The 11,551-nt window shown below is 45.0% G+C and overlaps 1 protein-coding gene across 1 annotated transcript in view; it reads left to right on the top strand.

Annotated features, from left to right (window-relative positions):
* Positions 1 to 3,702: 3,702 nt before the first annotated feature.
* LOC144134322 (neprilysin-1-like) overlaps positions 3,703 to 11,551 on the top strand; it is a 32,159-nt gene continuing 24,310 nt past the window's right edge. The window contains exons 1-4 of the mRNA XM_077667260.1: positions 3,703 to 3,708; positions 4,525 to 4,704; positions 7,236 to 7,319; positions 7,977 to 8,139. Coding sequence (XP_077523386.1) covers positions 3,703 to 3,708; positions 4,525 to 4,704; positions 7,236 to 7,319; positions 7,977 to 8,139 — 433 coding nt within the window. The remainder of the gene's footprint in view (positions 3,709 to 4,524; positions 4,705 to 7,235; positions 7,320 to 7,976; positions 8,140 to 11,551) is intronic.

Below are 11,551 nucleotides of genomic sequence, written 5' to 3'. Positions count from 1 at the left end.
GCTGTCACTACCTGCCCTAAGCATTCTTCACCACTTCCAGCCCATTGCTGCCAGTTGTGAACTGCTGTTCCCTTGCTAGACTGTTGAACATTACTTTGGTTTTCTGCATGTTAATTTTTAGACCCATCGATCTGCTCTGCCTGTCTAACTCATTGATCATGATTTGCAGTTCATCTCATGAGTGACTCAGCAAGAAAATGTCATCAGCGAATCGCAGGTTATTCAGGTATTCTCCATTAACTCTTATCCCCAACTCTTCCCAATTCATGCCTCGGAATACCTCCTGTAAACAGGCGGAGAATAGCATTGGCGAGCTCGTGTCTCCTTGCCTGACGCCCTTCCTTATTGGCATTTTATTGCTGACTTTATGGAGGAATATTATAGCTGTGCCGTTGCTATGTATATTTTCCAGTATTTTTGCATAAGGCTCTTCTACACCCTGATTACGCAATGCCTGTATGACTGCTGGGGTTTCCAGTGAGTTGAATGCTTTCTCGTAATCAATGAAGGCTATATATAGAGGTTTGTTATATTCTGCGCTCTCTCTTTCACCAGATTGATACTGTGGATATGATCTATTATGGAATATCCTTTATGAAAGCCTGTCTGATCATTTGGTTGAATAAAGTCTAAGGTTGCCCTGACTCTATTAGCGGTTATCTTTGTAAATACCTTTTAGGCAACGGATAGTAAGCTGATCGGTCTTTTTCAAGTCCTTGGCGTCTCCTTTCTTATGAATTAAGATAATGCTTGCATTCTTCCAAGCTTCGGTACGGTCGAGGTCATAAGGCATTGTGTATACAGGGTGGCTAGTTTTTCTAGCACGATCACCCTTCCGAGGTGGCTCAGTGGTTAGGGCGCTCGGCTACTGATCCGGAGTTCCTGGGTTCGAACCCGACGGCGGCGGCCGCGTTTTTATGTAGAAAAAACGCTAAGGCGCCCGTGTGCTGTGCGATGTCAGTGCACGTTAAAGACCACCCAGATGGTCGCAATTATTCCGGAGCCCTCCACTACGGCACCTCTTTCTTCTTTCACTCCCTACTTTATTCGTTCCCTTACGGCGCGGTTCAGGTGTCCGACAATATATGAGACATACTGCGCCATTTCCTTTCCCCAAAAAAACAATTATTAATAATTATTATTATTCTAGCACGAAATCCCCTCCGTTCTTCAACAGATCTGCTGTTACCTGATCCTCTCCAGCTGCTTTTCCTTTTTCCATTTTCCCTAAGGCTTTCTTTACTTCCTCTTTCGTTACTGGCAGGATGACGCATTGCTGTGCGCTACTGTCTCTCTCTTTAACATTCTGATTGCATTGTCTACTGTATAGATTTGTGTAAACTCTTCGGCTACTTTAACTATCTTATCCATATTGCTAATGACATTGCCCCCCCCCCCCCATGTCTCTTAATGCATACATCTGGTTTTTCCCTATGCCTTGTTTCCTCTTCACCGCTTTTAGGCTACCTTCGTTCTTTAGAGCATGCTCGATTCTCTCCATATTTAACTCCCTTATGTCGGCTACCTTAAGCTTATTTATTAACTTGGATGACTCTTCCAGTTCTATTCTGTCGGTAGGGTTAGACGCCCTCATGGGTTGGAGATAGCTGTCAGATTATCGTTAATTGTATGAACATCAAGATCGTCGTCTTCAGTTAAAGCCGAATATCTGTACTGCAGCGATATCCTGAATTCCTGTACTTTCCCTCTTACCGCTAACTAATTAATGGACTGCCTCTTCACTAGCTTCTTCCGTTCCCTCAAGTCCAGCCGCCGCGTTGGCTCAGTGGTCGAATGAATCCCAGGTGGTCGAAATCTGAGAGTTTTAGCACGCCCGTACGGCTGATACAGCCAATATGGTAACGTGTTGCCGTTCCCACCATTGCTGTGCTTGTCTGGCCGATAGTGTCGTATACCGCCGTTGTTACCGCGTAGTTTAGCTGCTTAGGGTGCGAGCTGTTGTAGAAAAATCTTATAATCCATAGCCCTCCAATGCAGCGCGTTACAGCCGATGTGCAGCTCCAGCAAATAAACATCAAATAATTCAACTCGAAAGGATTATGTGCCCCATTAGCACAAAAGCCGCCGTCTGTCACCGTCCATGGCACGAAATTCCTCAGTGACGTCACCATGCCCTCATATGACGTCATCAGTAGAACATAGGAGAGTGACGTTACAGCAAAGAAGAAAAATACAATTTCTTCCAAAGTTGTTAGCCGAGCACGCAACTCATAGGTCACAAAACCGCTTTACATCTTGTCACATTACTTACGACTGTATGCTAATGAGGAGATGTGTCATTAAAAAGGAGAGAAACCTTTAATGAACCTCGCAACAGACGTCACGATGAGGCAATGCTTTCGCATTCAAAGCACGTGACGAGTCTTAAGTGTCCCTCGGGATTTTGTTTAGTGCGTCTATGTTTATCGTCTTATTTCGTCCAATTCTTATTCGCTGCTCTTAAATAAATATGCACCACCAACTGGCCTCAACCCCTTCTTATATAAACAAAAAATTCACTATCTCATGTTGATACTTCTTGTTCTGTCGTCCACTTAACAGCTGACCAATTACACGAAGCGAGGAATCAGCGAAATCCTTTCCACCACTGTCATCCCACCCAGTGGTCAAAGTGCCTCGGAAAAGGCGGCGGGCTTATACCAGGCCTGCGTCCGTCTAGGCTCCGACGAGAGAAATTCTGAGGTATGCATAGCCCTCTCTTTCGGATCGGGAAGAGGGCGGGACATTTGGCTTATCCTTGAAAAAATTAGCTACGATTTAACTACTGCTGAATCTGGTTAGAGAGCGAAAGCTGTGGTGCATCGGGCAGCTAGACGCGGCTTGGCGTCTGTAACGTTGAGTGCATTCCGCACACGGGATAGGCAGCGCGCCCACCCTGCCACTCTGGCAGGTGGCAGTTAAATTAATGGTTCATCGCGAGAGGTTGGTCACCCAATGAACGCTGCGGCCTACTCTACTGCCCTCTCCCGGCGAATCGAAAGGTCAAAGGTCAAGTGGCGCAACACCACGGTGGACCACATGTGGTAAGGCCTATAGCCACACTTCACCTCTGGCTCACTTGAAAGTCAACCGGCAACACATGGCGAAATCGGCTTTGCCTAGCGCAGTGAAGGTTTCGCTTCAAAACTAAACAAATATAAATTTCTAAATGCAAAAGGCAATGTGCTCCGAATAAAATGGCGTGAAGATGGGAGGTCATTTTTGCTTAGTTACTGTGACCATTCGGGAGTATAAAACTGTTTCTAGCTGTAAACCTAGCAATATCATTGGTATACAACATAGGGTAGAATAATTGTTCAAAAAGATATAGTGCACGCGTTATTCGCTAAAACACCCCAATCCCACGGTGATAATGAAATAGATAGCTAATTGAGATTATGTTACCCAGTAACAAGGAAACAGCATCAGCAGAGGAGCTGCATGGGCAATAGAGAGGGCCTGGTTAGTAAGTGTTGCACAGATGAAATGAGGGAACGGTGAGTCCCCATGCAAAAATTACGTAACTGCTGTGACTCTTGAAAAATGCATAATAGAAGGGTAACAGGAAATTTTCGTGGCAATTAAGGGTTCGTGTCAATTAAATTATGAGCGAGCTTTAATGAGACCGCTAATGCCAAACGCAGATTTTTTTTCTTCAGATTAGCGTTGTGTGTAGAGAGCCTTAGAGTGGAATTCAAAATAATGAAGGTGAGGGGGGGGGGGGGGGGACTAATAACGCTGCAGTGGTCAGATGCTGAAATATGACCCCCCAAAAAAATATTGTGGCTCCAATCCATGCTGTGAAGGTGGTTGGACAGCGAAGCTGTAAAACGGCACCCAATTACCCATTGCGACTTCAATTGAAAATTCACACTCTTGGCTCTAAAAAGGGTGAAAACAGAGACAAGTGAAATGTACTTATATTACCCTTTATTACTTCCCAACGGCGTTCACGACTGCTTTATGATCAGTATGATATATACTGAGATTTTCAGTTCTAACTGTAGAGGTGTTCTTTGCTAAGGTTAAATCAGTGCATGAACCATGAATGGCGGCTGGCTGAGTTGCATTGGTGAAACGGTGTTCCCATCGTTCACACGCGCCTTATCATCCATCATGTGGTATTGATGCTTGTTTAGCGTTTTTTCTTAATGAAAACGCCTACTGAACAGTATGCAGAATGCCTGTTTTCAAAGGAGATTTACCATCTATAAACACATTTTTATTTTTTATATTTTTTATTATTACGTGCTTTTTATTTTTTATTTATACTGTTTTATTTTATTTTTCTATTTTTTTAACATTGCGACTGCTTTATGCTTATACATACGTTTATATGGTGTTGGGTACTTCTTTCCACCCGAAGTAGCATTCACTTTTTAGCCTGGCGTATTTTGCTGACGACACCGACGACACGAAAATTTCCTTGGACGGTAGAGGTATACAGCTTCGCTGTCAAAAAGGTTTCACGTGGCGCTCTTGAACCCTCTGATTGGCACGCGTTTCTTGCTGTCTCACGCGCAGCTACCGTGGCTGAAGTCTTTCCTGCAGCGGCTCGACCTCGACCCGTCTAGTACGGAGTTCGACCCGAATTTCGACGTCTCGGATCGGATCGCGCAGCTGTCCCTGGTGTATGGTCTTCCAGCCTTCGTCAAGTTGGGCGTGTTCCAGGAACCTATGCACCCGTCTCAGTACATCTTATACGTACGCAAAGATTTACCACAGCTCGTTGATATCAGTTTCTAAACTCTCCTTGGCTAACGTCAAGAAAAGTAGTGTTTCCTCACCACGTCTGTTTTATTTCAATAATATATATATATATATATATATATATATATATATATATATATATATATATATATATATATATATATATATATATATATATATAATCACCATAAATTGAGAAACATAATAGGATTTAATTCACGACGTTTCGGCTGTAGGACCAGCCTCCAGGCTGGCCGAAACGTCGTGAATTAAATCCTGTTATGTTTTTCAATTTTTGGTGATTTTTGGTGATATATATATATATATATATATATGTGTGTGTGTGTGTGTGTGTGTGTGTGTGTGTGTGTGTGTGTGTGTGTGTGTGTGTGTGTGTGTGTGTGTGTGTGTGTGTGTGTGTGTGTGTGTGTGTGTGTGTGTGTGTGTGTGTGTGTGTGTGTGTGTGTGTGTGTGTGTGTGTGTGTGTGTGTGTGTGTGTGTGTGTGTGTGTGTGTGTGTGTGTGTGTGTGTGTGTGTGTGTGTGTGTGTGTGTGTGTGTGTGTGTGTGTGTGTGTGTGTGTGTGTGTGTGTGTGTGTGTGTGTGTGTAGAGGAGTTCAGATTCCTCTTTAGTGCACCTTTAAGGCATCGGGCCGCGTCGTGGCTCTGAGCTCTCATTGGTGGGCACAGCGATCACGACGGCATGCTCTACGGCTTCGGATTGGCCCCTGTTTTCCGAGCAGTCGTCAAATAAGACTGCGGCCCTTCGTCATACCAAAAGTTCGGAAACTGTTCTATCGCGTTAGAGGACCCGTTCAGCTGAACACCCGGCGTCGTCGTTGTCGTCATCGGCGGCGGCGTGAGCGGTGTTAGCAGGTCGCCTTTCTTGACCAACCCCTAGATCACGTGATCTCGTGCCGTCAACGCAACCTGCCCACCGTAGCAGGTGGCAGTTAAAATTCATTACTAGTCGTGAGTGGTTGCTCGGGAAGAGCAGGTTGCTCACCCAGGTTATGAGACCAAGATTGCTCTTCCCGAGCAACCTGGGTCTCTCAAGCGTCCAGAAATGCATGCATTCCATTGCGCCCAATTCAGCATCCTCGTCTCTCAAGCCACCGGTGGCTTTGTTTGAAACAGCAACCTGCCGGGGCAGTGACACATCGCTTAACTGCTCCACCACTGTGCCGGGAGTGGAATGAGGATTCCCAACGACCAGTGGTTGTAGAGTAGAGAACGATCAATTACGCATATATTGGAATTAACACATTAACGCTATTGCTTCATACTCTTAAGAACGACGCCGCTGCGGTGGCTCTGTGGTAATGGTGCTCGGCTGATTACACGAAAGACGCGGGTTCGATCCCGGCCGCGGCTGTCGAATTTCTATGGAGGCGAAATTCTAGAGGCCCGTGTACTGTGCGATGTCAGTGCACGTTGAAGAACCCCAGGTGGCCGAAATTTCCGGAGCCCTTCACTACGGCGTCCCTCAGAGCCCGAGTCGCTTTGGAACGTTAAACCCCCATAAACCATCTTAAGAACTATATTTGAACAGTTTTGAATTATTTTGTGAACTTGAGTATCTGATTCGTACAGCGAGTAGAATAGGGTGATTTTCGGTTTCATATTTAAAAATTTATACTATTAGCACATCTCTATCTCAGACCAGAGCTGACCTCTGGTAGCGTCCACTTCCTTTCTTCATTATTACAGCGCAAAGACGGCACAGAACAAGAAGGGGACACAACAGCGCGTCGGGAAACTTGTTTTACCATTGCCAAGAGCTCCGGTCTCGATGCTTTTGGCTCGACCGCAAACTTGGGCCCCCGGCCAAGGACTTGCCTGATGTTGTCGGGAAGGGAGATGCCCTCCATGACGTGGATCCGTTGCCCGGTAACTGGAGTCCTCTTAGGAAGAAGTGCACGAAGCGCTGGGAGGGTCTGTTGCCAAAGGAACTCGGTGGTGCGGTCAATGGACCGTGATAAATGGTGCCACTGTGCATTCGAATGTTCTGGCCCAGCATGGAACTGTACCAAAACCTTCAAGCGTTCCTTGTGCGCTCGCACTTGCTGAAGCCATTCAGACCTGAGAATCTTGCAGTCTTCTCCCATGGCTAGCTGAAGGTTGTACGCCGCCAAATAAGGCTGATACATCAGGTGGCAGGATTCTCTTGCGAACGCAAAACCCGAGTGAACGTGCTCGGCAAGTTACCTCGGCAAGTTACCTCGGAGTTAGTTACCTACATTCATTATTACAGCGCAAAGACGGCACAGAACAAGAAGGGGACACAACAGGGGACACACAGCGCTGTTGTGTCCCCTTCTTGTTCTGTGCCCACTCGCCCAAAATGTTGTATTATGGAACTTTATTTCTAGTACAAAGGGCTCTTTTACATGTGTTCCTGATCTCTTTCAAGTGATACCAGTAGTCGCCGCGGCGGCTTGCCGAGCACGTTCACTCGGGTTTTGCGTTCGCAAGAGAATCCTGCCACCTGATGTATCAGCCTTATTTGGCGGCGTACAACCTTCAGCTAGCCATGGGAGGAGACTGCAAGATTCTCAGGTCTGAATGGCTTCAGCAAGTGCGAGCGCACAAGGAGCGCTTGAAGGTTTTGGTACAGTTCCATGCTGGGCCAGAACATTCGAATGCACAGTGGCACCATTTATCACGGTCCATTGACCGCACCACCGAGTTCCTTTGGCAACAGACCCTCCCAGCGCTTCGTGCACTTCTTCCTAAGAGGACTCCAGTTACCGGGCAACGAATCCACGTCATGGAGGGCATCTCCCTTCCCGACAACATCAGGCAAGTCCTTGGCCGGGGGCCCAAGTTTGCGGTCGAGCCAAAAGCATCGAGACCGGAGCTCTTGGCTATGGTAAAACAAGTTTCCCGACGCGCGGAGAAGACCGAAGCAGACCGTTGCATCTCTGAAGGTGTCGACGTTTTAGCAAAGTACAGACAGGCAGGCAGGAAGCTTCCCTTGTTCAAAACAGTTAATTAGCAGCGCTGTTGTGTCCCCTTCTTGTTCTGTGCCGTCTTTGCGCTGTAATAATGAATGTAGGTAACCAACTCGTCCAAAATGTTGTATTATGGTCCACTTCCTGGCTTACCTCAACTTTCTCAAAAGCGATCTTGATAATTACCCCAGCGACATTCGCAATGATCTCTTCTTTAAAGTTACGTGTTTTTGTGTCCTGGTGGAAATCAGCCCGTACGCCTATCCTGCGCTGTCAAAAGCTACAGTAAAAGAGGATCCCACCACGCATCGCAGGTGGAGATCCACAAACTTGACGAAGCATGGATGCAACTCAACTACGTCACTCATCGAAACGACTGGAAGTTGGCGGGATTCTACGCGACCATGCTTCACCTCTACGATCCTAACCTGGAAACTCCGGTGCTCAGCCGACGCATCGTCAAAGCAGAGCACGTCAGTGCGTATATTCATTCTTCCTAAAGGCGGGCTAAATTACTTAAATGCACTCTTAGCCCAAAGCTGTTGTAGTATGACTAACCTTTACTGTGTCATCTTCCGAGTCGGTCTCTGAGCGAGTAGCGGTTGCTCTTTAAGAAATTGGTCGCTGCAGTGACGCAACTATGCCCCAGAGGTCCGGCCCATTCACTACGTTCTTCCCATTTCTTGTTTCCTGTTTCCCATTACCTGGTGTTTGGCTTCTGCTGGGTGAAATACTTGGAAATGGGTTTCTGACCCCCTTGAGTAATTAAAGCACTTTGTACCATGGCGCTCTGGCCAAAGCTGGCTTTGCGCCATTGAAATTGTTCATTATCATCATTTTATGTAGTTTACTAGTATAGTGTGAAGGAGTAATCGTTGCTTTTGAGAGAGTGACGATTATGGCGAAGCAGTTACTCTGCAAAAAACTACCATACTAAATTCGGGTTGTCGTCTGTTAAAGTTTGTGTAAGAGAGTATTGTTTGCTCTTTTAGGGACTGGTGGTTAAGGGAATGCAGTCTGCCTCCAAATCACTAGCATACTGACTGCGGTGTGTGTTCCTTTGCAGTTAGCCTATGAGGAAGTAAAGACAGCTCATTAAGTTCTCGAAGAATTGGTCGGCTCTCTGCAGCTTATGCTCTTCTGCAGTTATCTATAAGGAAATTATCGTTGTTCTCTTTAGGGAATGACTAGCGGTCGCAGCGGATAGTGAACTCACTGTAGACCATGTTTCTTTGTATTTCATTTCCGAAGTACGAATTCTTGATCTCTGAGGGAATGATGCTTGTGACAGGGCAAACAACCTCGAAAGGATTAAACACTGGAATATATTTTACGGTCTCTGAACCCTGCGTTTTTATGCAGGAAAAACGCTAAGGCGCCCGTGTGCTGTGCGATGTCAGTGCACGTTAAAGATCCCCAGGTGGTCGAAATTATTCCAGAGCCCTCCACTACGGCACCTCTTCTTCCTTTCTTCTTTCACTCCTTCCTTTATCCCTTCCCTTACGGCGCGGTTCAGGTGTCCAACGATATATGAGACAGATACTGCGCCATTTCCTTTCCCCCAAAACCAATTATTATTATTAACCCTGGTTGTACACATGTCCAACAATCTCGGACAAAAATTTTGAATATTAAAAAATTGTAAGATGCTGTTATGGGAATATTGAAGGCAATGGTCCAGTCTTCTGATGCGTAACAAAATCTTATAACATGTCTCTATCGATCGCATCGCGAGCAGTTCAGCCTGCCATAGGAAACTAATGGGGAACACTTTTGACGACATCAGAAACGCTAATATCAACAAAAATTTTACTGCCATCGGGTGCTCGACGGATATATCGATTGTTATACTGAAATTTGCGTTCATAAGCTGTTTCCCGCTCAAAAATGCTTTTGTCCAGAATTGTTGGGTAGGAGAGCTTTTGTCGGAGCGAAATAACTTCAACGCAGAATGGAACCAGAGAATGCAATTTTTTCCCTCCCCTCCCCCTGGGCTAGGAATCCGGGCACTGTGGCATGGGTGTGTTCTTACTTCTTAGTCATGGCATTTCCGTAGCATTAGCGTACACTGTGAAATACACAGGACGGCTACTCTGCGAGAGCTGATAGAAGAGTGCGAGTATCTGCCCCTTGTGTCTTCCAATGTTTGCGCTCTAGAAAACCATCATGGACAAACCATCATGGACATCATGATACATACAACGCTAAGGCGCCCGTGTGCTGTGCGATGTCAGTGCACGTTAAAGATCCCCAGGTGGTCGAAATTATTCCGGAGTCTCCACTACGGCACCTCTTTCTTCCTTTCTTCTTTCACTCTCTCCTTTATCCCTTCCCTTACGGCGCGGTTCAGGTGTCCAACGATATATGAGACAGATACTGCGCCATTTCCTTTCCTCCAAAACCAATTATCATTAATATTATCATGATACACAAAAAATGCGTCTGTTTTCTTCAAAATCACCAATGAAGTCTTCGCCATTATACCTATGAGCGTATTGCAAAAAGATGGAGCCGACTCCCGGCCGATATCGCATGCGTCATGAACTATATGCACGTTTTCTAAAAGCATTATCCACTTTATTATATGATAACTTCATCTAAACGTTTAGGGCTTTATTTTTTTACGGAATATTCCCTAAACGCGGCCATCACATTCTTTTACTTTCAGTACTTAATTTAATTTGCTATTCAATGAGAAATATGAGTGTGATAGTACATGGCATGGTGTTTTTTTCTTTTAATGGATCTGCCACACCATATTCTATTCCTTGTTAAATATCCCTCTTAAAGTTGCTGTTTTATTACTTGTAATTTTATGCATTTTTCATTCTTTTGTGTTTATCAATGTTATGTCGCGTCGTTAACGGTTTATGTTGTTACTGAACTTAGTATGGTTGCATTTCGGTTATTAATACTTCTCCTAGAAATTGTGTGTCGACAACTTGGCAGTCTTCTAGCAAGTCTTCTAGCAATTTCTCCCAGTTCTAGCAAATGTTACCACGTATTTGCATTCATTCCCCTCTAAAACTTTTATTTCAAACACACTCCCCTCTACAATGTTTCCGCAATTGAGGGTATTGTAAAAAAATAATTATGAATTATTTCCTACATTGTATTGCGGGCTGCGCATTTGGATATTCTCAGCAATAAGTGTTCCAATATACGGCAGTGAAAATCCAGTATTACCTATTTTTCTGGGTTCTTGCCTGCTCAGATTCTGTTTCATTTATTAGTCCTCGTATTTATATTCTTGTTAATGTTTAGAATTTCCTGTTTTATATTGAAGGATACAAAACCGCACTGTTGACGACAAGTTCCACAAAGGTGTTTCACAGTAATCCTTTTTTATGCTGCAGTGCGGGAAGGTATCGACAGTGCCCGGAAAGCCAACGTCATGAAGATGTGGACAACTGTCAAAAGAGTTGGATTCTTCGTAAAGAACTATTTTACAGCGGGTACGCTGGACTTGCCATTCATATATCGCTTGATAAGAATTTCATGGTGCAGGTCCTTATCTATCCTCGCTAGCATTCCTCCGCTTAAAACTGGTCATACCAAATTTCTCAGGGAAATGTATTCATTCTTCAAGCAATGTTCGAGTGAAGTCATCTGTTTCTCGCATAGGGCGCGGTGTAACACTCATGCTTAGGAGACGGCAGCGCGCCCTTGTGCCCTTGCTGAGTAAAGTGCCGTAGTTCTGGTCGTTTGTTTTAAGCTTTGGAAACACGATGAATTTCAGTTATTGTTCGTTCAGATTAAAACTGCCATTCTGAAGCTACGGGGTTTTGACTGCCCTTTAGGTAATCTTCTGTATGTGCAGTTTAAGAAATATAATTGTACATGATGCAATGGCTAAGGTTGTACGTCTCTTTCAATTTTAGAGGCCGGA

Source organism: Amblyomma americanum, chromosome 5, assembly GCF_052857255.1.
Source record: "Amblyomma americanum isolate KBUSLIRL-KWMA chromosome 5, ASM5285725v1, whole genome shotgun sequence".
In the NCBI taxonomy this organism is placed as follows: domain Eukaryota; kingdom Metazoa; phylum Arthropoda; class Arachnida; order Ixodida; family Ixodidae; genus Amblyomma; species Amblyomma americanum.
Note: the sequence above shows the minus strand (reverse complement) of the source record. Positions and strands in the feature narration are given on the sequence as shown.